This window comes from Theropithecus gelada, chromosome 8, assembly GCF_003255815.1.
Source record: "Theropithecus gelada isolate Dixy chromosome 8, Tgel_1.0, whole genome shotgun sequence".
In the NCBI taxonomy this organism is placed as follows: domain Eukaryota; kingdom Metazoa; phylum Chordata; class Mammalia; order Primates; family Cercopithecidae; genus Theropithecus; species Theropithecus gelada.
The window spans coordinates 39,583,364-39,608,515 of record NC_037676.1 but is presented as its reverse complement, the minus strand read 5'-3'; the positions used below and the strand labels follow the sequence as shown (position 1 = coordinate 39,608,515).

The 25,152-nt window shown below is 38.4% G+C and overlaps 1 protein-coding gene across 1 annotated transcript in view; it reads left to right on the top strand.

Annotated features, from left to right (window-relative positions):
• Window positions 1–25,152, top strand: part of ZMAT4 (zinc finger matrin-type 4) — a 250,246-nt gene that overhangs the window by 90,184 nt on the left and 134,910 nt on the right. The window contains exon 4 of the mRNA XM_025394322.1: window positions 11,308–11,535. Coding sequence (XP_025250107.1) covers window positions 11,308–11,535 — 228 coding nt within the window. The remainder of the gene's footprint in view (window positions 1–11,307; window positions 11,536–25,152) is intronic.

The following is a 25,152-nucleotide window of genomic DNA, read 5'->3' as shown; positions in this document are numbered from 1 at the left end:
AAATTAGTTCAAAATATGTCTGTTTCAGACTTTAAGGTCCATGAGGTCATGGATGGCTCTCTGTACCTAAGGCAGGGCACAGTGCCAGAACAGAGTTGAATGAATGAAACATATGACTATATGAATTCAATGACTATATGAATATTTGGTACAGCTGAGGTGCAAGTGAAGCCCATCCCTACGCTGTTGATCCAGTCTAAGGGTTCCCGGTCCTGTCTGCCCATTGGAGGTACCTGCAAAGCTTTAACATCTATCATGACTGGGCTCCCCCCCAAGCCATTCTGAGCTAAGTGGCCTAAGTGGGTCTGGAGTCCTTGAGTGTCTAAACATCCCCAAGGTGATTCTGACAGGAACCTAATCCAGTGCTTTCCTAATTTAATTTGTGTATGAGTCACTCAAACCTCTTGCAAAATGCAGATTCTTATCCTGTGGTCCGGGTTGGGGCCTGAGATGGGCTTCTTTAATCAGCTGCCGAGTGCTGTGGATGGTCTTGGTGGGTGGTGCACACTTGGAGTAGCAGGTTTTAAAGCAGCTACATCCTCAATGGCTGTTAATGATACACTTGTCCTAAAAACATCCCTCAAAATAAATCATTCATATTTTCTCTCGTGTGCTCCCTTCCATCTGTGTCTGCGTGGCAATAATGAAGTATGCAATTTGTGACCAAGCCATAGTTAAATTAATGATTGTGGGTGACACATCTGAATAATTCAGGCTCTAAGTAGGCTTCTGCTCCCCCAGGACTGAATTTGCCTAAGGATTTTCCAACTTTTGTCTGCAAAGTCTTATCTACCCTAAAACTGACTTCCTCCTTTGCAGTGCTCCTTTGCCCATCAGCCTCATTGCTCAATTTGAGAAGCAGGGGTGTAGGGGTGTGGTCTTCAAGCCCTCAGGGACTAGGGTACCTTCTTGCTTTTACATTTGATACTCTGAATTCTTTCAATCTTCATGATGGGAGGGACTTGACATGATGGAGCAGAGTAACCCCATCTACCTTACATCTGATCTCAAGAGTTCTAGAGTTGCTTTGAGATTTCATAGTCTGACTCAGAAAAGCAGTTCCCAAATGGCAGTTGAGATAAAGTGCTTTATTTCTAGATTAAATTCAAAGTGATACATGCAAAATATATGCATAGCTAATATTCATCATTTAAATACAAAACAGAGCCAATTTTCATAGCTTGCAAACCATGGGTTATTAAGATCAATGATATTTTTAGGGATATATGCTTGAGGCAACTCAAAATGGTGGTTCAATAGAGAAACCATGAGGTCCCTTTCTTCAGGGGTGGGGGTGGTAGCTGAAGAGTGGGTGTAGACACAGGCATTCCACTCACAGAATGGAACAGCACCAACTTCCCTAAATTCATTCTAAAGTCACAGCTCTATTCTAGCCCAGGACAAAAGGCCACCCTCTTTGTTTCTCTTCCTCTAAACTTAGCCTGCAGTTTCTCTTTGCTGTGCCTCTGGCACTGATCACTTTTCTCATCTTTGAATTCTCTATAAATATTCATAGGATATAAGAAATGATCCAGGAAGCTGGCTCTCTAGTTGAATAGCTAATGCTGCCGGATAAGTAAATCATTCCCCAACCCTGAGCACGGGGTATGGATTAGGTGTCTGGGGAAGGCTGGTAGAATTAAAAGAACCAAAGCTGGTTTCAGTTCCCAGGGGTCAGTGCACCAGTCCTCCAGCTCCTATAGGATACTGCCTGTGATCCAGGGGATGCCTCCAGCTCAGTACTCCAAGAGCAGCACCTGCAGTGGGTGTTGGGAGTGCCAGTGGGTCAACCGGTTCCTGTTAGGGAAGCCCACGTTGTCCGTCTGGAACTCCATGTTAAATGTGGGGTTTGAGGTTTCCGAGGAAAGGCCATCGTCGTTTCTAGCAGTGCCCAGTTAGCAGAACATTGATTCTTCCTAAGCAATGCACAAAGAAGGAAGAAGCATGAAGTCGTAACTCTTAGTGTTGCTAACATTTTACCACAGTCTTAATGTCTCTGTACTTTTTCTTTTGCAATTCCCTGAGGTCGAAAGACATGCCTAATAGGTAAGTTTATTAAATAGCTAGGTCCAAACAACTTAAGTACTTATGTCCTAATAATTTAGTAGCCATCTGATTTTTTTTTTTTTTTCTAAGACAAGATCTCCTCTGGTCCCAGGCTGGAATGCAGTGGCACAAATATGGCTCACTGCAGCCTTGACGTTATGGGCTCAAGCAATCCTCCCATCTCAGCCCCTTCATGCCTAGCTGGGACTACAGGCACGTGCCAGCATGCTCACCTAATTTTTGTATTTTCTATAGAGACTGTTTTTTTTTCCATGTTGCCCAGCATGGTTCCAAACTCCTGGGCTTGAGTGATCCACCCATTTCAGCCTCCTAAAGTTCTGGAATTACAGGCGTGAGTCACTGTGCCTGGTCTGAAATAATTATACCCATAAATTGAAAAAAAAAAAAAAAAAGTATTTTTGCTTCCTTCCTAAATAACTGCACTAATGAATGTGTTTGCCTGGTGGGTACTGTATAACTTTAAAACCAAATTGGACCCTGACCCCTTTGTTTCTTGTTTCTCACTGAATGATTTGATTGACTGGTCATACACAGCAGTATCCAAAACCCAGCTTCACAGAAATCAAAATAATTAAAAGGAATGTAGCATCTAGGTTGAAACTGTGAGCTACCTTGAGTTAATGGTCCCTGTGGTGTCCAGCAGATGTTACTAGGCTTTCCTCAAAATGTTAAAATATCTTACAGATTTCCTATGACTTAGTTCCTTGTGTCATCGTAGGACACCTCTGCACAGAGTTTGAGAACTGTGACCATAACTGGAGATTCTGACACTGAACTCAGGGAGTGTAGCACCTTGACTGAGTAGTGTTTGAAGATTTAATACCATGAATAAACTATAGGGAAATAACTGCTTTTCAGCTCCGTCTGGACAGAGTGGATGCTATCATTGATTCCGGCATTCATCATTATACCTACAGGATGTCCTCAAGTACAGCAGTTTATGTAAGAGAAGTGATTTCTTCTGTTATGTCAATTACTCAATGGAGAATAAGCTGCTCCCCTCATTCAAGAAGGGTTTATTTAACACCTATTATGTGCCAAACCCAGTTCTGGGTACCTGGAATCTATCAATAAACAAAGGATAAAAATTCTTGCCCTCATGGACCTTAGATTCTGGCCTCTTGATTTCAAGGTAAAGAGTGTGGAATATTACAGCCTTTGGATTATTTTGCCAAGCAACACAAGAAAGTCATAAGAGGACTTTTATCCCCTCTAAAGTTCTATTTAATGGCTTATTTTCAAAGATTAAAATTCTGCAGAAAACAGGCATACTTACGATATTTAGAACCTAATCAAGTGACTGAAACTAGAGGGAATTATTCTATATTAGTGAAAATCAATGATCTATGAATACTCTCTTAATGAAGACTGACAATATATGAATGCAGTGTGGGTAAAGAAGCAACTTCTGTTAATAGGCTGATTATACTTAGAAGGTTGATGCGTAATTGAATTGGATGGTCCCCTTAAGTGATCCTCATCTTTGTTTATGCTCAGGAGATGTGAAACGGCATGTATTTTGAAACACTGGATATATTACAGTGCTTTTTAATTTCTTTTGTGACATAAAATAAATACTATGCGAATTTTTCTATCTCATGGTGCTAGGTAGCAGAATTCGCATCCAGACATATCATATGAGAAGAGAGGTGCTTCATTTTATCTAAATAATTAGAGCCATATTTTGATCTGTGATAACAGTGGGACAACTGCTTTTCTCAGGATCTTTTAGAGAAATCAGGGAAGCTGGTACTTTTACCTTATATTCTGACTGGGCCAGCCTTCCTCCAACTCATTTTCCCTCAAGTCTACAATAAATTAATAATAAAGCACTGCAAATAAAATCTTCTGAGATTTAAGACTGGGTTGTGGCACCACAAGTTCCCTAAGCAGTGTTTTTTAGACTTTGTACTAAAACAAGTTAACATAAAATGTGGCCTATATATAAATGGTAAAAAAAAAATGTTTTCCGTCTGCATCAGGGAGTATATATCCATGAGTACAAAGCAGATCACCCATATTCCACAACTCAGAAACAACTATTACTAAGATTTTTATCTACAGCCTTCTAGTCTATATAGTTTTATACATATACATAGTAATAGAAATAGTTATAGTTATATAAAGTTTTGCAGCTGTGTGTGTAAATGATTTTGTTGATATTATACATATGAACCACATCTTTTAGTTTACATCCTATTCTGAACATTTCCCCAGGTCCCTAAATACTTTTCTAAAACATATCTTTTTTTTTTTTTAATTGCTGTGTGTTTTTCAGAGTATAGATGACTATAATTTATTTAATCTATCACCTATTAGGAGTATCTAGCTTGTTTTTTTAACCCTGTAAAATAAGTTTAATGAAACTAACAAAGATTTAATGTTTAGCTCTCATATTTATCAAAACATGAAAATTCCCCCAAGTTGATATTAAAAGTCACCAGTACTTTTCTTCATGTATTTATCACATGTTCATTGAGCATTTACTATCTACACAAGAGGCCCAAGCCTCTGCCAGAGCTGCAAAAGAAATCTAAGTATGAGGCCTGATGTTGTGGTGGGCATGGAGGTGAGGTGCTTCCCTGCAGAGGAGGCTGGACCGTGTGGTGACGGAACTACAGAACGACACTGACAGCTGCCTCTTAAGCCACTCACTGAATGATCTAACTTTACTATTGGTAGCATTTGCAAAAAAACAGTGATACTTGCTGAAGAAATACTACTGTCATTAATTTGATTTAGGGTAGGAAAAAAAAGAAAGGCAGTTTATCATAGGGACTGGAAATACAAAAAAGTCTTTTTTAGAAAAAAATGCACATTTCCAAATAATCCCCACTGAGAGCAGATGTTGAAGCCTAGGAAATGTGTTTTGATTCTAGAATTAATCTGTCTGTTTATTTGGCCTAGTGCTCTGTAGGCATTATTGGAAGCAAGTTGACATTGAAATATGGGGCTGGTCTTAGAGTCCAGAGATCTGGTCTTTACCACTTCCTCTCCTGCTTATTAATCAAGGGACTCTACACTACTGGGTTCATCTCCCTGGGCTTCAAGCTGCCTTATTGACCAGACAAGATCTCTGAGTAACTTAAGAAAACACACAGAACAGATATAATAAACTGCATGATATCACACAACTGGGAAAAATTATTGTTGTGGATAAGAATGCCTTAGGTGAGAGAAACCACATACTTTAAAATGAATAAATTCTGGCTTTATTTCTCTATATCAAAAGCCCCCACATCCCTTGTGAGAATGAATTAAACTTTACTATCCTAGAGCCTAGAAAGCATTAAGCACGAGTGTAAAGGGAGAGAAAAGAGGAGAAAAGAAGGAAGGAAGAAAATAAAGAGCCAGGGGCTTGGGGAGGAAGCTTGATGAGGGATTTAGAAAGAGAGAGAGAGAGAGAGAAAGTGTGTGTGTGTGTGTGTGTGTGTGTGTGTGTGTGTGTTAGACATGTTGAGAGAGAGAGAGAGGAGTGTAGGTTGCCAGCTTGAATGGCAGAGAACCCTGTGGCTCCCTGACAAACTGAAAGGGCCTAGAAGGCAGACAGGCAGGTGAGAATCTGTCTCACTGCTGGTGGTGTCACCCTCCTCCCCAGCTACTGATATCCACCTGGCGGTCTGACAGAGCTTTGAGATCTGTCTGTGGATCTTGTCTTCTTGGTTGAAACACCTGCTCTCATATCTGGAACAGTTGTTCCCAAAGTCTTTACTATTTTCACAGGATGGTGTTAAATCCAGTCTGTCCTCAGAAGCTGGGGTGACCAATTTCAGTTTGCCTAGGACTTTCCTCGTTTTAGCCCCAAAAACCACAGGTCCTGGGAAACCCTCTCAGTCCCAGGAAAGCCAGGATGGTTGGGGCCATACCAAAAGCTGGAATTAGGGTTTGGATGCCGTGATAAACAAGTCTGAGTAAATGGTTTCCTGTGTGAAAGCAAATTTTCCAGAAGGATGTGCACTCTCTGCAACTTACAGAAATAGGCCACCCCAGAAAATAGAAGTTTGGGGCTTTTAATGACTTTTAATATATTTTAATATATTTAGTTTGAATTCAAAAGAAGGAGAGAGACTGTAGTATGTACGTACACTTTGACATGTTACCCTTCTACAATTTAGCCACCAGGACCTTGTCATGTACTGGCTTATATTTATATTGACTGGCATGGGACCTAGCTACCTACGCTCTAAATGACACAATCTAGAAGAAACAAGAAAACTCTTGGTTACCATATTTTTTTACTCACTCATAGTGTAAAGAACATTTTATTCATTCTTTCATTTATTCATCAAAAGGCATGGAATTTACACTATGTGTCTGTTGCATGCAAAGTGCTGGTGCCATGAAGAGTCAGGTTGTAGAATATGTTAGACAATTAGACAGTGTAGGCAATTACAGAATGAGGAAATTTTCTGATGCAGACTGATATGGTTTGGCTGTGTCCCCACCCAAATCTCATCTTGAATTGTAGTTCCCATAATCCCCACTTGTTGTGGGAGGGAGGACCCAGTGGGAGGTAATAGAATCATGAGGGTGGTTGCCCCACGCTGCTGTTCTAGCGATAGTGAGTGAGTTCTCACAAGATCTGATGGCTTTATAAGGGGCTTTCCCCTCCTTTGCTCGACATTTCTCCTTCCTGTTGCCATGTAAAGAAGGATGTGTTTTCTTCCCCTTCTGCCATGATTGTAAGTTTCCTGAAGCCTCCCCAGCCCTGTGGAACTGTGAGTTAATGAAACCTCTTTCCTTTATAAATTACCCAGTCTCAGGTATGTCTTTATTAGGAGGGTGAGAACAGACTAATATAGAGACACACACAGGAGCTGTGGAAATATTTTTATCCTTAAATCAACTATGGTTATTATGCCTGGAAGAAATAAATATAAGATGAATATGCATATTATTTTAGATTATTACTCAAGATGACATATCCAGCAGGTGACAGATAGCTGCTGATAACATACTCCTCGACAAACCTTGTGCAAGGTACTAAGATTGATGTTGAAATTCATCCCATCATGAAGTGATTCTTAGAAATCAAGTGTTGAAAACTGACTTGCTCCAATTAGCTTAAGCCGTAGAGGATCTTGCACTGATTTTACCCACTCTGAATCCACCATAGATCCATGATCTTTTGTTCAAAATATTCGGGGCTGATTGTATTTTGCAAATCAGAAATGGTAAGATTTGGGATGTATAATAAGGCACAGATACCACTCACTGTGTTTACATGGAGATAGGACAGCAGCCCATGACCAAAGATATTAATCATTCTATTGCAATATGTATGTATGTTTATACCAAAGGTAAAGACTATGAATCATCTCATGTGACTTCAGGTCAGGTTTTGATAATAAATGAATCTGAAAAACTTGAGTTTCAGGGGTTTTTGCATTTTTATGAATTGAAACAGGGAGTGTGAACATGTACTAGAAGAGTGCCAACACAAAAGTGTCTAATGGGATCTTCCGTTCCAATTTCCCTTACACATACACACAGATGCACTTTCACACAGCCAAGTTACAAGGTGGTATTTGAGAAATGCCAAATGAATTGTGCAGTGAGTAAATGCTTTATAAGCTTAGAGGAGGTAGATCTACTTCTCGCTTAGGTTATTGAGGCCCCACAAAGCATATGGGATTCAGGAGCATCTTGTAAGAGAGGTGCACAGCTATGTGGAGAGCCTGGTACAGGTCAGCATACCATTTTGGTCATGGCCTTGAGCAAAGGCTGGTGGGATAACAGCTTAATGTTCTCTTGAGTTTCTTTATGGGGAAAGGAATCAGAATTTCCATCTAACTTTACCAATATTAATTTATAATGTTAGCTGCTATTTTAGAGACTCTTTTATGTTATGGTGAAATGAGAAAATTAATTGGGGTTTTAAAAAGGCGAGTAATTATTTCTTTCTCTCTCATGCATGATGTGATATTTTGGCTATTGCCTTCAGCAAAACTAGCTCCATTGCTGTTGGACGTTTTATGCTGCTTTCTTTTATGTGAAGATCTAAGAAAGCTTCATTTCATAGTTATTTTCAAAGAAAATGTGGCAATATTTAGATCATTTGTTCTCAACATTGGCCGTGCTTTGGAAACACGAATCAGGCTGTGGGAGGAGGGAGGTTTTAAAAACATCCTGATGCTTCCTTCCCACCCCCAGAGGTTTTGATACAATTGATCTGGGGCACAGTCTGGACACAGAAATTTTTAAAGCCTGGTGAGTCTAATGTTGAAATTACGGGTTTTGATTAATCGACTTTTGGTCGAATTTATATAAAGGGTAGGTGAGGTAAATAGTTAATTATTTTTTTGCAATTAGAATAAAAACAAACTACGAAATCAAAATAAAAATTAACTACATGTCAACTAAAGTATTTTTAAAGCATGTTTTTAAACCAAAAGATAATCTTTCCCCACTCTTTGTTCGTTTTATTGGAAAAATACACTCTGCCAAAGAATGTAAGTGTTATGGTTCATGTACACACACAGATTTACCATTAAAACATGGAAACTACTCTCCTCCCACATAATTTCTACATTTGGCATTGAATCAAAGCTGTACAAGGGAGAAAGTTTCCACAATTTGTTCCGTCCACACCGTATGGGTTAGCTGCAAAGTATGTTAATTTTAAAAGGGATGGTGAGCCTAAATTTTTACCTTGAAGAAACCAGGGACATTAGAAGTTTGCCAAAGGTCACACAGCTCACTGATGGTGGAGCCCCACCCAACCAGAGTTTTGATTTTGATTCAAGGCTGTTTTTACGCTACTGCCTTTTCCTGCTTTTATAGGCACTAAGGGAATATAAGCTGAGTTGAAATGAGTGAAGACAGTTAAAACAGACACAAACAAACAAACAAACAAAAAAACTCCTTTAAACTTTCAGGTTATACACAAGATAGTAGAATTACTCAGAGGGAGAAGCTACAATACCAATGTAACATCACATTACTTTCTTACGTGCAAAATAAGATTATCTTATTTGATGAATATTCTATTGTGTCTCACTCCTACCAGGATATGGTGTAGAAGGTATCAATTGATAAAATCAACTGAAATGTTTTATAGGGCTTACTTTAAAGAAAAATAAATTATGCTTCAAGAGTCAACATTTATTCAGATTGTAAACATTTGATATGTTTTCCATTGCCATCAAAAACAATAGGTAGCTATAAATCCTCAGAAATTGATAAGGATTCAGGAAACTTTGAAAGTGAGATTCAATTACCTTCAGAAGAGTGGATAGAGATCTTTTCGCATCCAGGTCAACTGCATATTTGTAGCTTTTATTTCTAAGTCATAGCAGAATGATACTGGGAGGCTGCTGGAATGGCCCACATTTGAGTTTTATTTCTACACGGTGATATATGACCAAATCCTGCAATGAGGCTTTTAAGAGGCGTACTGTTTGTGAGTCCCTATAGAAATAACACCATTAAGTTTAATCTAAACTAGCTAAAACTTCTTGATATGATGAAATTTCTGGATAAAGGAAAAAGAGCTTCTTAGAAATACTGTTATGATACAGGCATTACTTGAATTAAAATGTCATTTAACAAGTATTTGTTTCTATATTAAGTTATTTAGTCAAAAAAATAAAAGTCCACCTAAAAGTTACTTGAAAGCTTGGGGAGTTGGTTAATTGGTTCCTTAACTTGTTATTGAGGTCTCAGACCTCAACTTTTCCTTGGAACGACAACCCTAATGCTCATGGTTTTGCCAGCTGCATCCCACATCTCAGAGACCAAGAACACACACAGGATTCTGCTATACTGTGTTAGGACTAATGGCCCATGTGATAATTTACACGTTGATTTCTTCTCCAAAATATTTGGATCAGAATATTTTTTCCAAACTTTAATGAAATCTTATATGAAATAGAAAGCTGATGGATCTAATAAGCAAATGTTCTTTTGCTTATTAAGAAGTATGAAAAGGATCGTTAGGAGGGTATTGAAGGGAACATTGGCTTTGGAAATTCCAGATTTCGTTTGAGTCCTGTTTTTCCCATCAGTAGACATCTCACCTTCAGTAAGCCACTGGCATTTCTGAAATCTATCATCTGAGAAATGGGATAAAAACCCAAGTCATAGTCCTTCTAAGGATGGAAGCAACTTGTATGTTGTAATGCATAGAAAAGTTATTTTTACTTTCCATTAGTAAGCTCCTTCAAGTTAGACTCTTTTTGTTTGTGTGTTTGTTTTCTGGACCACAAATAATCCTAAACTCACAATAAAATGTTAATTTAATAGGTGGAACAATGCAATCTCAAAATAGTGATACATCTCTATTATGTTTAGATAAGTACACCTAATCTATAGAAATTTTCTTTTGGTTTTTAGAAAAACATTGTTATTTCAGCATCAATGTTAGCAGGTACAGGTTGAAAATAGCCTATTACAATAAACCGAAGCAGCTGACAATAAAATTAGCATGACTTCCTCAATTAATACAACCCACATCACCAAAAGATCAGTTTCTACCACTTAGCCAAATCCTTTATTTATCGATTAATTACATTTATATCACACAAACGTCCCATTCATTCATTCAGAATCTTTTAAGTCATGATTGTCCAGTGTTTACTTCAAGTATTAGCTTTATTTTGACTGATAGATCACCCCCTTACCTCTAAGAATTTATTTATTTAGTTGCATTTTATCCAATATTTATTTTTAGTGTTACACACATGCAAAAATAATTGAAGGCAATTACAATAGGCTTATTGCTTTATTAGTGATGCTAGAAAAATTAAGTTATTGCTCAAGTTTTACCTGGCTCATTGAGCTTGTCCCCTGTATTTTACTACACTTTTTTTTTCTCTAAATGCCCGTGTTAGAGCAGAATGCATTTTAAAAGTGAGTGGGAAAGGCCTTCAATAATCATATTTACAAAGCTACTCCAGGCAGCCAAATACTTAGAGCTATTGTCCATAGCTCCTGAGAGCCACAGTGGGAATAACTGATAACTTATATTTAAAAATCTTATTTTTCCCCTAAGGGATGGTCTCTTGAATTATCAGATTTTGGCATAACAATATGCAAACTCTGATCTCAATACATTAAGAATTTTTGTGTCCCAACTCAAAAATGAAAGCTGGCAGGGCTAATTTTCCTGCTGTCAATGAAGTCTTGGGGATATTTAAGCTCTAGAGTGAACAGGAGACTTTTGGTCTTCAGGTACTGGGGAAGAGTGGACTCAGTGTTGTACTAACGTGGCTGTGGTTCTCTGGTTGTTTCCTTTCACAGCAACACCCCTGAGCCCACTTAAGCCCCCACGGATGGACACTGCTCCGGTGGTCGCATCTCCCTATCAAAGAAGAGATTCAGACAGATACTGTGGGCTCTGTGCAGCCTGGTTTAATAACCCTCTGATGGCCCAGCAACATTATGATGGCAAGAAACACAAAAAGAATGCGGCAAGAGTTGCTTTATTAGAACAACTGGGGACAACCCTGGATATGGGGGAACTGAGAGGTAAGGGCAGCTCTTCTCACTTCTGCCACAAAACTGGGCTTTCAGAGAAAAGAGGGGGCTTTCACAAATTGGAATGATTCTTCTTTTTGCTTTAATTATTAAGGAAAAAGTGAGGCTCACCCAAAGGAAATGGACAAGAAAGGAAATGAGCAGAAGACTTACTTTAGTTTAATTTTTATAATCTCCTTTGTTTCAAAGTGTTTATTTCCATATTTTTATTGACCGCTTTTCAAACCAAAGGCACAATCATGAACTGGATTATTTTCCTTCTGCTTTATCTTTAACTGCCTTCTTTACTGAATGCTTTCGTAGAGTAGTAGTGTTAAAAAAAAAAAAAAGTGCTAAATCAGAGGCTGAGGCGGGTGGATTGCTTGAGGTCAGGAGTTCAAGACCAGCCTGGCCAATATGGTGAAACCCCATCTCTACTAAAAATACAAAAAATTAGCCGGGTGTGGTGGCACACACCTATTATCCCAGCTACTTGGGAGGCTGAGGCAGGAGAATCACTTGAACCCGGGAGGCAGAAGTTGCAGCGAGCCAAGATTGCGCCATTGCCCCTCTGGCCTGGGCAACAGAGTGAGACTCCGTCTCAAAAATAAAAATAATAATAAAAAAAGATGCTAAAAAGGCCAAATAGTATTATCTTATCTTAAACTTTTGGACTTTTATAAATTTAGCCAAAATAAAGCAACAAAATTGACTCAATTTAATGACTTAAAGCTAGCCCAAGCCCGTTTAATAAAATCTCCAGACAATCACGGTAAGACGGTGCTGTGTGGCACTATGTAGTCTGTAGTCAACACCTGACTCCTCTGCACCGTGCCCCTGCCCCCGACGGGGTTTTCTTGACAACTAGAAACCATGCATCATTTGAAGCTCGTGTCAGCTTTCACAGAAGCTGCTGAATTTGGAAAACATAGCCTGAGGATTAATTCTGTGGATTCCTTAGGAAGCCATCCACCAATCTGTGGGACTAAATAGAATATTTTATCACTAGCAACCATTTAAGCATTTTTGATCACCTACATACTTTTGATCAGCTTGATGTTGGCTGCGTAGAAGTACAGCAAAATTATATACTATAATTTTCTGAGAAAATACATTTTTCTCAGAAAAATAAAAATAATTCTGCAAGGGGTGCTATTGGTACTATACTTCAGATTTGGTATAAGTTTGATGAGCTTTTGTGGGCAGGTCATTCATAATGCCTGTAAGCTGCAGATAATATTTACAAATCAATGTGGAGAAGGCAACCTGGGTTTAAATGGGGTTCTGGATATAGAGCCTACAATTCTAATTACCCTAATCTGACTGTGAACCTGCAAGGGGGATAATTATAACAGAAAATGACTTGTAACATTTCTAGACAAAACAAGTAATATATAAGGTCATGCTACAATGAGTTGAGAGGAGGGACAGGTAACGTCTCAATATGTTGGTTGCAGAAGATCTCACCAAGGGAGTATACTTGATTGAGAACTAGAAAAGTAGGTGGCATTTTAGAAGGTGAGAAGGCATTCCATATGAGCAGAATCACATATGCATAGGCAAAGGTCAGGAAACAAGCTAAAGACAGTTAAGAAGTCATCATGGAAGAATCTTACACTGCAGCATAGAAATAAGGTTGGAGATCCATAGCTACATATATAGAGCTTGATTAGAGATTGATTTTTTCCAAAAGACCTGATTAAAAACAACAAAAAAAGAGCAAACATTAAAAACGCTTCATTTTTGTGTATGTGTTCTAGCTACAGAAAAGCAACTTGAGGGTTCATATTTTAGTATGTTGGAGAATCTCATTGCAGAAGCTTTTGAGTCAATGGTACTACTGCTTTTTCATGGAGGATTTCATGTTTTCAGTCTATGTCTTGTTAAAGAAAATAGGCAGGGTCTCTCCATAGCTGAAGGCCTACCTGCAATGCCTGTGTCACTGGCAGATAACAAGTTGTCTCACTGACTCCTTCCCGGCAGGGCACTGAAGGAGAAAAACAGGGCTTTATTTATGTTTGGTGCCAGATATTATGACTTGAAGAAAAATTATTCCTAGAGCATATTCTTCCTGTCTATTTTGAATTATCAGTGCTGCATCTTTTATGTACAACTATATCTTAATGACTTGGGTGTCTGAATTCTGTTACATTTGAGCAGCTTGTCTTTCATACAGAAGACAAAAAGGCTGCTCTTTGACTCGATAACTCAATGTGACTGTGACTCAGTAGCCCATGGAATGTGATTAGCATTGAGCACAATGCCCTTGAAACCAACCTTTCCACACGCTCCAGGTGATATCCTGATAGATATTTATTCAAGCATTAAATATTGCAAAAGCTTAAGAATAAAGCAACTATGATAACCCAGCACTTTGAAACACACACACACATGCCACACACACCCCCATCTATTCCTGGAATGCTTCTATTGTACGATCAATCAATTAACAAAGGCAAAAATGCTAATCCATAAATATAGGCATACCCATGACTTTAATAAAATGGTAGCAGGCAGCTGAAGCATGATATAGCAATGTTACTGGATGGTAGGCTTTTTCTATTTCTCTCACAGCACTTCTCACATTTTTAAACACTACCTTGTTTACTTATTTATGTTTTTGTATTTTCTTTCTCTCTACTCACTTTATAGATTATTAGCACCTTAGAAGCAGGCATCTATGTCTGGTTTGCTCATTTATATGTTCAAAACACCTAGAATAGTGACAGACACATAATAGTTACTCAATAGTTGCTGAATGACTGAATGAATGAACAGAGAATGCCCTAAAACAAAATCACCTGAAATCTTACATTCTTAACATGGCAATCATTTTCATTTCTAGAAGGATTCTGATTTAATATTTTTATAAGAAACTGTTTCTAATTTTGTTTTAATTTTTTAAAATGATGTATATTTTATGATAGTGAAATGCAGAGATATTATGTGTTACAGTTCTATGAGTTTTGACAGTGCAAACACCTGTGTAGCCCACAGACCTATTAAGATACACAACTTTTCCATCATGGGAAAATTTCCATGTCAACTCCAACCCTCCATTCTAGAGAACCATTTTTCTCATTTTTTCATCATAAATTAGTTTTGCTGGTTCTAAAACCCCATATAAGTGGAATCATAAAATGCATATTTCTTGTATGTCTGGCTTATTGTGGATCTCACATTGTTTATGAAATTTATCCATTTATAGCATATAAAGCAAAGTAGTACAGTTTTTATTGCTGAGTAGTATACTATAGACAAAACTACCATAATTTGTCTATCCACTCTGTTCATTGATGACCTTTGGATTATTTTGGTGCTATTTTAGATAAAGCTTTCATGAACATTACTGCACAAGACTTTTTTTTGTCAACGTATGTTTTACTTCTCTTGGTAAATAGGCATACGATTGCTGGGTCATAAATTGCATGTATTTTAAACTATATAAGAAACTGCCAAAATCTAAAATAGTTGCATTATTTTGCACTTCAAAAAGCCAACATATAAAAATTCCATAGCCTCACCAACATCTGTTCGTGTCAATCTTTTAAATTTTAGACATTCTAGTGTGTATAGGAGAGTGTTTCATGATGCCTTTAATTCGTATTTCCATATTGACTAATGATGTCAAGTACTTTTTTTTGTCTTTTTTTTTTTTTTTTTTTTTTTTTTTGAGACAGAGTCTTGCTCTGTTGCCAGGCTGGAGTGCAGGGGCACGATCTCAGCTCACTGCAACCTCTGCCTCCTGGGTTCAAGAGATTCTCCCACCTCAGCTTCCCAAGTAGCTGGGACTACAGGTGCGTGTCACCACGCCCAGCTAATTTTTGTATTTTTAGTAGAGACGGGGTTTCACCATGTTGGTCAGGATGGTCTTGATCTCTTGAACTCGTGATTCGCCCACCTTGGCCTCCCAAAGTGCTGGGATTACAGGCCTGAGCCACCGCACCCAGCCTCAAGTATTTTTTAAATGTGCTTATTGGTCATTTGTGTATCTTTCTTTGTGAAGTGTTTATGTCTTTTATCTATTTTTAAAATTTTGGGTTTTTTACCTTTTATTAATGAGATGAGATAGAAGGTTTTCACATATTATGGATTCACATTCTTTGTTGGATATATGCATTATGATTATTTTCTCTTAGTTTGTGACTTGGCTATTAATTTTCTTAAGTCTTTTGATGAGCAGGATTTTTAAATTTTGGGAGGCTAACTTAACTTTTTTATTTTTTATAATCATTGCTTTTTGTGTCTTACCTAAAAAAATCTTTGCCTGTACCAAGATATTCTTGTATGTTTTCTTCTACAAATTTCATAGTTTTAACTTTTACATGTAGGATTATGATGTGTCTGAAATTAATTTTTGTGTACAGTATGAAGTAAAGGTTAAAATTTATTTTATTTTCATATATTTACACAGTTGTTACAGAAAGTTGCAGAAAATATTTACTTTTCCTCATTGAATTGCCTTGAAGGACCTTTATTGAACATCTATTGATTGTGTGAGTCTATATCTGGACAATTTGTTCTGTTCCATGTATCTCTTTGTCTTTATAGCAGCACTATACTGTAATGATTTTTCAGCATTCTAGAAGTCTCGAAATGAAGTAGTGCAAGTTCTCCAACTTTCTTCTTCTTTCTCAAGATTATTTGGCTGTCCTAAGTCCTTTAAATGTCTACATAAATTTTAGAATCAATCTTGCATAGAAGCTTTGTTGGAATGTTGAATGGGATTGAATTCAGTTTATAGACCAATTTGTGAATAATTTATTTAAATTCTTCAAAGTATTGAGTCTTCCAATCCATGAACATCTTCTATGTCTGTATTCATTTATGTTTAAGTTGTATAGGCAATTTTTTGTAGTTTTCAGTGTAAAGGTTTTGCACATCTTTTGTTAAATGTATCGCCAAGTACAACTGACTCTTGAACAACATAAGGATCAGGGGCACCAACCCCCTACATGTTGAAAATCTGCAAATAACTTTTGACTCCCCAAAAACTTAACTACTAATAGCCTACTGTTGACTGGAAGCCTTACCAATAACATAGTTGGTTAAAACATATTTTGTGGGTTAAACATATTTTATACTGTACTTTTACAATAAAGTAACATAAATAAAACGTTATTAAGAAAATCATCAGAAAGAGAAGATATATTTACTATTTGTTAAGTGGAAGAGCTCATCATCTTCATGTTGAGTAGGTAGAGTAGGATGAAGAGGAGGGGTTGGTTCTGTTTCTCAGCGGTGGCAGAGGCAAAAGAGGTGGAGAAGGTGGAAGGAGAGGCAGAGAGTCAGGCACTCTCGGTGTAACTTTATGAAATACATCATCATTTCTCTGACTTTTTGCTTTTTCATTTCTCTAAAAATGTTTCTCTACAGTATCAGTCCTTCTGTTGCTTGCTTTTATTTCAGTATCTGTGTCATATTAGGGCATGTGTCATAAAAGAAGTGAAAAAGCAGTCTTGAATCATTAGACCCCTTCTGCAGAATTGTCTAACATCAACTTGTTTTCTGGCACTGCTTCTTCTTCTTCTTCTTTTTTTTTTTTTTAATTATTTTTTATTATTATACTTTAAGTTCTAGGGTACATGTGCATAACGTGCAGGTTTGTTACATATGTATACTTGTGCCATGTTGTTGTGCTGCACCCATCAACTCGTCAGCACCCATCAACTCGTCATTTACATCAGGTATAACTCCCAATGCAATCCCTCCCCCCTGCCCCCTCCCCATGATAGGCCCTGGTGTGTGATGTTCCCCTTCCCGAGTCCAAGTGATCTCATTGTTCAGTTCCCACCTATGAGTGAGAACATGCGGTGTTTGGTTTTCTGTTCTTGTGATAGTTTGCTAAGAATGATGGTTTCCAGCTGCATCCATGTCCCTACAAAGGACACAAACTCATCCTTTTTTATGGCTGCATAGTATTCCATGGTGTATATGTGCCACATTTTCTTAATCCAGTCTGTCACTGATGGACATTTGGGTTGATTCCAAGTCTTTGCTATTGTGAATAGTGCCACAATAAACATACGTGTGCATGTGTCTTTATAGCAGCATGATTTATAATCGTTTGGGTATATACCCAGTAATGGGATGGCTGGGTCATATGGTACATCTAGTTCTAGATCCTTGAGGAATCACCATACTGTTTTCCATAATGGTTGAACTAGTTTACAATCCCACCAACAGTGTAAAAGTGTTCCTATTTCTCCACAGCCTCTCCAGCACCTGTTGTTTCCTGATTTTTTAATGATCGCCATTCTAACTGGTGTGAGATGGTATCTCATTGTGGTTTTGATTTGCATTTCTCTGATGGCCAGTGATGATGAGCATTTTTTCATGTGTCTGTTGGCTGTATGAATGTCTTCTTTTGAGAAATGTCTGTTCATATCCTTTGCCCACTTTTTGATGGGGTTGTTTGTTTTTATCTTGTAAATTTGTTTGAGTTCTTTGTAGGTTCTGGATATTAGCCCTTTGTCAGATGAGTAGATTGCAAAAATTTTCTCCCATTCTGTAGGTTGCCTGTTCACTCTGATGGTAGTTTCTTTTGCAGTGGCACTGCTTCTTCTATGTCTTCTTCCTCATCATCTGGCACTGGCTCAGATGCACTCACTTCCATCAAGTTGTCTTCTGTTAATTCCTCTGGTGTAGTGTCTGTTATGTTAGGCCTTAGATTCCAAGTTTTCATAATGTTTTCTCTATCAGAGTTCTCTTCCATAGTGTCCACAGTCCTGTCCATAGAGTACTGTGTGTAATGAGCCTTAAAGTTCCTGACCCCCCGACCGAGGGGCTGAATTATATACATTGTGTTTAGTTGGGGATAAACAACTTTGACACCTTCAGTGTTGAATTTATGGGTTCCGGGTAGTCAAGGGCATTGTCTGATATCAAAATAAATAAATAAATAAATAAATAAAACCACCTTAAAAGGCAGTTCCTTACTGGCAAGGTACTTCCTGATTTCAGAGACAACGCATTGATGGAGCCAATCCAGAAAAACGGTTGTTGTTGTCCAGGACTTCTTGTACAACCAGAAGACTGGCAGCTGGTGTTTATATTTTCCTTTCAAAGCTGGTGGGAAAGGTGGGTAGCAGCTTTACACAGAAGGGCAGTGCTGATCATAAACCTGACTGCATTTGCACGAAACAGTGGAGTTAGCCTATCCCTTCCTGCCTTAAATCCTGGTGCTTGCCTCTCTTCCTTACTAATAAGTGTCCTTAGTGGCATGTTTTTCCCTAGAATAGGGCAATTTTTTCTGCATTAAAAGCCCATTCAGGAGGATGATTTTCTTTTTTCCTTTCTCTTGCTTTGTTTTTGAGACAAAGTCTCGCTCTGTCGCCCAAGCTGGAGTGCAGTGGCACCATCTTGGCTCACTGCAACCTCCGCCTCCTGGGTTCAAGCAATTCTCCTGCCTCAGCCTCTGGAGTAGATGGGACTACAGGTGCGTGCCACCACACCTGGCTAATTTTTGTATTTTTAGTAGAGATGAGGTTTCTCAATGTCAGTCAGGCTGGTCTCCAATCCTGACCTCAAGTGATCTGCCTGTCTCAACCTCCCAAAGTGCTGGGATTGCAGGCATGAGCCACTGCGCCCAGCCACTCCTCACTAATTTTCTTGATGTCTGGGAGCTCTTCTGATGCTTCTTTGTTGGCAGAAGCTGCTACTCCTATTATCGAAACTTCCTTTGCCAGCATTAACTTCTCCAACTTTAGATCCTTCACCTTCCTTTTGCTTTAAGTTGTCATACAATGAATTCACTTTTTCTCAAATCATATTAGGTATGCTTTCTTATAGCAATACTGCACCCACATAAAAGCTGCATTTTCAATACGAGGCCAAAAGTATTTCTCATAAAGTGCAAGGTTTTTATGCCTGCTGATGTAGCTATAGCAACAACTTCATAGGTTTCTTTTTCTTGTTTTTTTTGTTTGTTGTTGTTGTTGCTCATTTTTTTTTAAACAACGGACCTTATGCTGGATTCGTTTATCTTGAGGTGGCAGGCAACCAATCTGAAGATCTCCATCCACAGTACATATCAAACAATTCAACTCATACTTGTAGTCATGACTTCCCCGTGATGAAAAATACATGATGAAAAATACATGAGAACCTCGAGAGATCACTTTTTACTGCAATACACAATTTACTTGGGAGACAAACTGCTCACGTGGAGATGATTAGCATCACATGGCATTGTAAGTGAATCCTCACAGTACTTGCGCTCATTGCAACAGGAGATGGTTATGAAATTATTGCAGGACAGGGCCAGGCGCCGTGGCTCACGTCTGTAATCCCAACACTTTGGGAGGCCAAGGCGGACGGATCACGAGGTCAGGAGATCGAGACCATCTTGGCTAACGTGGTGAAACCCCATCTCTACCAAAAATACAAAAAATTAGCCGGGCGTGGTGGCGGGTGCCTGTAGTCCCAGCTACTCGGGAGGCTGAGGCAGGAGAATGGTGTGAACCCAGGAGGCGGAGCTTGCAGTGAGCCCAGATTGTGCCATTGCACTCCAGCCTGGTGATAGAGCTAGATTCTGTCTCAAAAAAAAAAAAAAAAGAAAAGAAAAGAAAAGAAAAGAAATTATTGCAAGATAGTGTTTACTGCAATAACTCTATGCAGCTATGATTTAATACTGCATCTTTACATTTCTTTACATTTCTCTTGACTACAAATGGCACCATGCATGCAGTCTGTGTATATGTGTGAAAATTCTGATAACTTTCAACTTTTAATAATAGATTTTTGTATATTTTATAATAGTGAATGATAAAATAGACTAGTATCTCCATATATTTTAGGCATTCATGACATACCTAACTTTTTATTAATTTTTTTATATTTCTAGGCTTTATGGTTCATCTGTTTTCTCATATTGTCGCAAATCTCCAAATTATTTTTCCAATATATCGATTGAATAGACCCTTGCAGTTCAAACTTGTGTTGTTTGAAAGTCAACTAAATTTTGTGGTGTTTAATCCTAGTATACATTGTATTGTATTTTTGAAATTTTATTTTATGTGTTTTATTTTTATGTGTTGCTGATATATAGAAAATGAAATTGAATTTTGTTCATTGACCTTGATTCCTGTGACTTACACATAACTTTCTACTTGTTATTAGTATACACTTTAATGGTGCAAATCATTTCCTCCTTTTGTATTTTTTAAATTTTCACACGAATCATTGGGAACCCTGTGAAATGGTGTTATTCTTGCCTTTGCTTCAAGTAGCAAATCAAATTTTTAAAAATAAAATTATTTTCGTAGATTAACAAAGAATTATAAATGAAGTTGGCCTAGATGGTTATGAATATGTATAACTTGATTACTGACTCAACTTTAGTGTTATTTGTTCCAGAAAAACAGATGATACCTGTCTCTACTTCCAACTTTTAAATTAATAAGAAAAAAGTCTTATCTTCCTGTATATGTAATCTAATGTAGAAAACAAAGGAAGTTATTGAGTGACGGAATTATAAAGTTCAATGGTCATAAAGTACTTTATAGGTTTTCTTTATAGATTAAATTATTCTTGCCAGTATAAAACACAGATAGAAGGCAGTTTCTTACTTAGAAACAGTGGCAATGTAAATTATAAAATTATGGCTAGGTTAAGATAGAATATTCATTTTGCAGACCTTTATCATTTATTCTTTTAAATACTTTAGGATGGAAAAATGCACAGTTATTTTATTGTTGCAGAGGAAATGAGACTATTCTATTGTAATTCTCATCTGAAGACACAGAACAAAAGAATTCATTAAAAAATTTAATAATGTTTTCAAGAACCATAAGCTGAGTCGTGCTGGAAAGGACAGTCAATATCATTGAATTATATCCTTTCTTTTTACAGAGAATGATGCTGAGGCTGAGAAACATGAAGTGACTGTTCCCTTTTAAGTCAGGGCTAGACCCCACGGCTCCTCACTGAGGGTGTCACAGTTTCTGGTGATTCATCACTGACCACCCAGAAGCCTGAGTATTTAACTCTTTTGTTTAAAACAGTTGAGTTTGTGAGACTTAAATGTTTTTTGTGTAGAAAACTTGCTTTGAACTCAATTATAGAATAAGTACAGCCAACTCTGAGTTTTCTGGGAATGGATTATTTGCGACACGCATTATGTACCTTTAACAAAGGACATTCTCCCATCTTCATGACTCCATCTCTACTGGAGTGAATATAGAGATGCAAAGAACCATAGTCACTATTCATGGGGGCCTGGGTGAGAGAGGCAAAGTTCTAGAAAGAGAAGACATACTGCTGGAGAGGCCCCTAGAATGTACAGTAGCTCCCCCTGTAATGCAGCCGCTGCCTCTGTGTGTGGAAATGGGGGTGGATTGCAAGAGGATGCAGGCAGCTTATCTAGAACTTCAAATCATGAAAGTAGTACATGAGATAGAGGAGCAGATTTGTCTCAAGATAAGCAGAACCTGGTGATTGAGAGGGCTTTACATTTTTTGTTTTGTGTTTTTTTTGGGGGGGGGTTGGGGGATGGACAGAGTCTTGCTCTGTCACCCAGGCTAGAGTGCAGCGGTGCAACCTCAGCTCACTGCAACCTCCGCCTCTTAGGTTCAAGTGATTCTCCTCCTTCAGCCTCCTGAGTAGCTAGGATTACAGGTGTCCACCACCATGCCCAGCTAGGGCTTTATGTTTTGAATTATGTCTGCTGTGAGCTTTCAAGTGACAGAGGATTAACTGCCTTGTATTTTCTTCCACTTAACCTTGACATAGCCTTTATCCACATCTCAGGCAGTGGACAGCTTAGTCATTTCAATGTGGTGACACTCTTCTACCTTCAGGTACCCAAGTTACCTGTGCACGGGCACTCAGGCTGTGGATCTGCTCCAAGACCAATGAAAGGAAAGGCACTCTAGGTAAATGTCAATAGCAATAATAATTTAAAAAAACAGTTTTATAAGATAACCAATGCAACTATTGCTGTGCAATAATTACCTCCAAACTTAGTGGCTTACAACAACAAATGACACTTCTTATCTCTCACAGTTTCCGTGAGGGGATTTGGGAGTGACTTGGCTCATTGATTCTGTCTTGAAGAAAATAGGTTCTTCATAATGTTGTAGCAGAGACGTCAACCAGGGCTGCTGTCATCTGAAAGCTTGAACGAGGAGGGTCTACTCCTAAAGCCGGCTCATTCCATTCTGGGTAATAGATTAGTGATTGCCAGACATTAGGGCTGGCAGGAGAGACTGATGATAGTGAGGTATTGGAAGCACAATGGAAATTATACTTTGATCATGGTGGTGGCAACCTGGCTATATGGTTTTGTCGAAATCTGAATAGCTATGCACCAAGAAGAGAGCGATGTGTATATTTAAAAAGCTAAGTAGAAGAAGAGAGAAAAGGCAGATCACTCACACTCCTGGCTTGTTAGTGAGAGGCCTTTGTCTCCTTGTGGGCCTCTCCTGGAGATTTTGAACGTACTGGTGTTGTGTTCGTTGGCTTCCTACAGAGTGAATGACCCAAGGCACCATCTGGAGGAAGTTCCCCTTTCTATGATACTTGAAGGTCTCTGAGCACCACTTCCACACATTCTATTTGTTAGAACTTCTTCGTATCACCCACGGTACCCACAACAAGGTGTTGCTGATAGAAGTCCTGGAGGATTGGTCTCCCTCCTGTCACCCAGTGGAAAAACTATGCTCCACATTCTCCACTCTCTGCGTGCAGTCAGAATTATGGGTCTCAAACCGAGGATTCAGCATTTTCAAGTACTGAATACTTGATAGAAACTAGTGTCAATTAATATGTACTTTGATTATGTTTAATCAATTGAAATAAAAGCATTAGTTCTCTACACTAATATTTTCAATCTCTGAAAGGGGTACGTATTGTATCTAGTTAAGAATAAGCAGAAAATAGGGACTTTAAACAGATACGATAATTATAGAACACAGTTCTAAATTGAATGTTAGTGAAGAGGTACCAGAGAAAACACTCAGCTTAGATTACACCTGGTTATTTTTGCATTATTAGTTTTAATGTGTTTTGACACCTCAGCTGTTCTATGTAGACTCACTCTGATCTTCAGAGCCCACATATTGGATCAGATAATTAAGCTGCTTAAATGGCTCATGTTCCTGTCATATTATTGGGGTAGGAATGAAGTGGGAAAATAGTGTGATATAGAAGAGATAATTTTCATTCACTCATTTTGTCATTCATTCATTCACATATTCAAACACACTAAGTACCTGTTATGTGAGAGGCCCTGTGCTTGAATTTATACGGGAATGTGACTCATCCTCTAATCTCAAAGGGTTTGAAGTCTGAGGAAGGGATGGGGGAGAAGTTAATATTTTATTGAAATAAACATAACACAAAATGTGAAAAAAAAAAAGGAGCTTAGGAGCCCTCCAACCACAATGCTTTGGGAATGGAGAACACAGAAAAAACGACTTCCAACTTGAAGTTAGCATTGAGACATGTAGAAGTTGGCTGCTAGTTTCCCTAGAGCAGAGGTATCAGCATGACTACAGGCATAGAGAGCTGGGGAAGGGGGATCATAACTAGCACTCAGGTCAGATGGGACCTCGGGTTAGCTGAAGGTAAGAGAAGGCTGAGAGGACAGATTGGAACCAAATTGTAAATGGCCTTGCATGTCAGGCAAAGCAGAACTGTATTTGGTGGTCACTGATGTGTTTTTGAGTAGAGAGATGAATACTTGTCAGTAGAGGATGTGATAATTGGAGTGAGGAGATTCTGAAGGCCAGGAAACCAAATCGAATTCGTGCAGAGGCCTGCTGAAGGCCTGGAAGAGACTGAGACAGAGGTCAAGGAAGAGGAGACAAGGGGGAGAAGTGGAACAAGTGAAAGATATATTTCTTGGTGCGCTATTCAGAGTGCTCTTCCAGTTAGCAAAATGATAATGAGCCTGTACATTAGAATTCTCAAAGACACCTTGGCAAGGCTAGCGTTTCCTATTAGGAATACCAATAGGAAAAACAGAAATGTAATGAGTAATATGAGTAATAATTTAGATTTCTGTTCAGTCTCAAATGCAACAAGAAATGTAATTGATGAACATTCTCAGTCGTGTATTTACATCCTGTAGGGGCATTTTTCCTTCAGCTAGGATGGGTTTTTGCCTGTTATTGTTATTAATGAAGCTAATAAATGGAACACTTTCTAAAGAAGCTTGGTTAACTCTTCCATCATCACTGACTAGGTTCCAAAAGAAATGAGAGCTTGGCTTCTAAAATGAAATCATTTTTGCACTACTGCATCCACTTATGCACTGTGGGCAAACTCAAGCAGGAAATTAGAATCCTATCCGGATTTTAAATATTAGAGTCAGCTACTACATTGAAAACAGCCCTACATTTGATATATGGAAACACTGTTCTCTGTTATTAGATGTTGACCAAGTAAAGGGCAAAAGCAACAACAAAACAACCCTACTCATATCCAAAGTGCTTACCTGGGCCGGGCGTGGTGGCTTATGCTTAGAATCCCAGCAATTTGGGAGGCCAAGGTGGGAGGAATGCTTGAGCATGGGAATTTGTGATCAACCTGGGCAACACAGTGAAGCCTCACCTCTATAAAAAATTAAAAAAAATTAGCCAGGCATGGTGGTGCACACCTGTAGTCCCAGCTACACAGGAGGTTGAG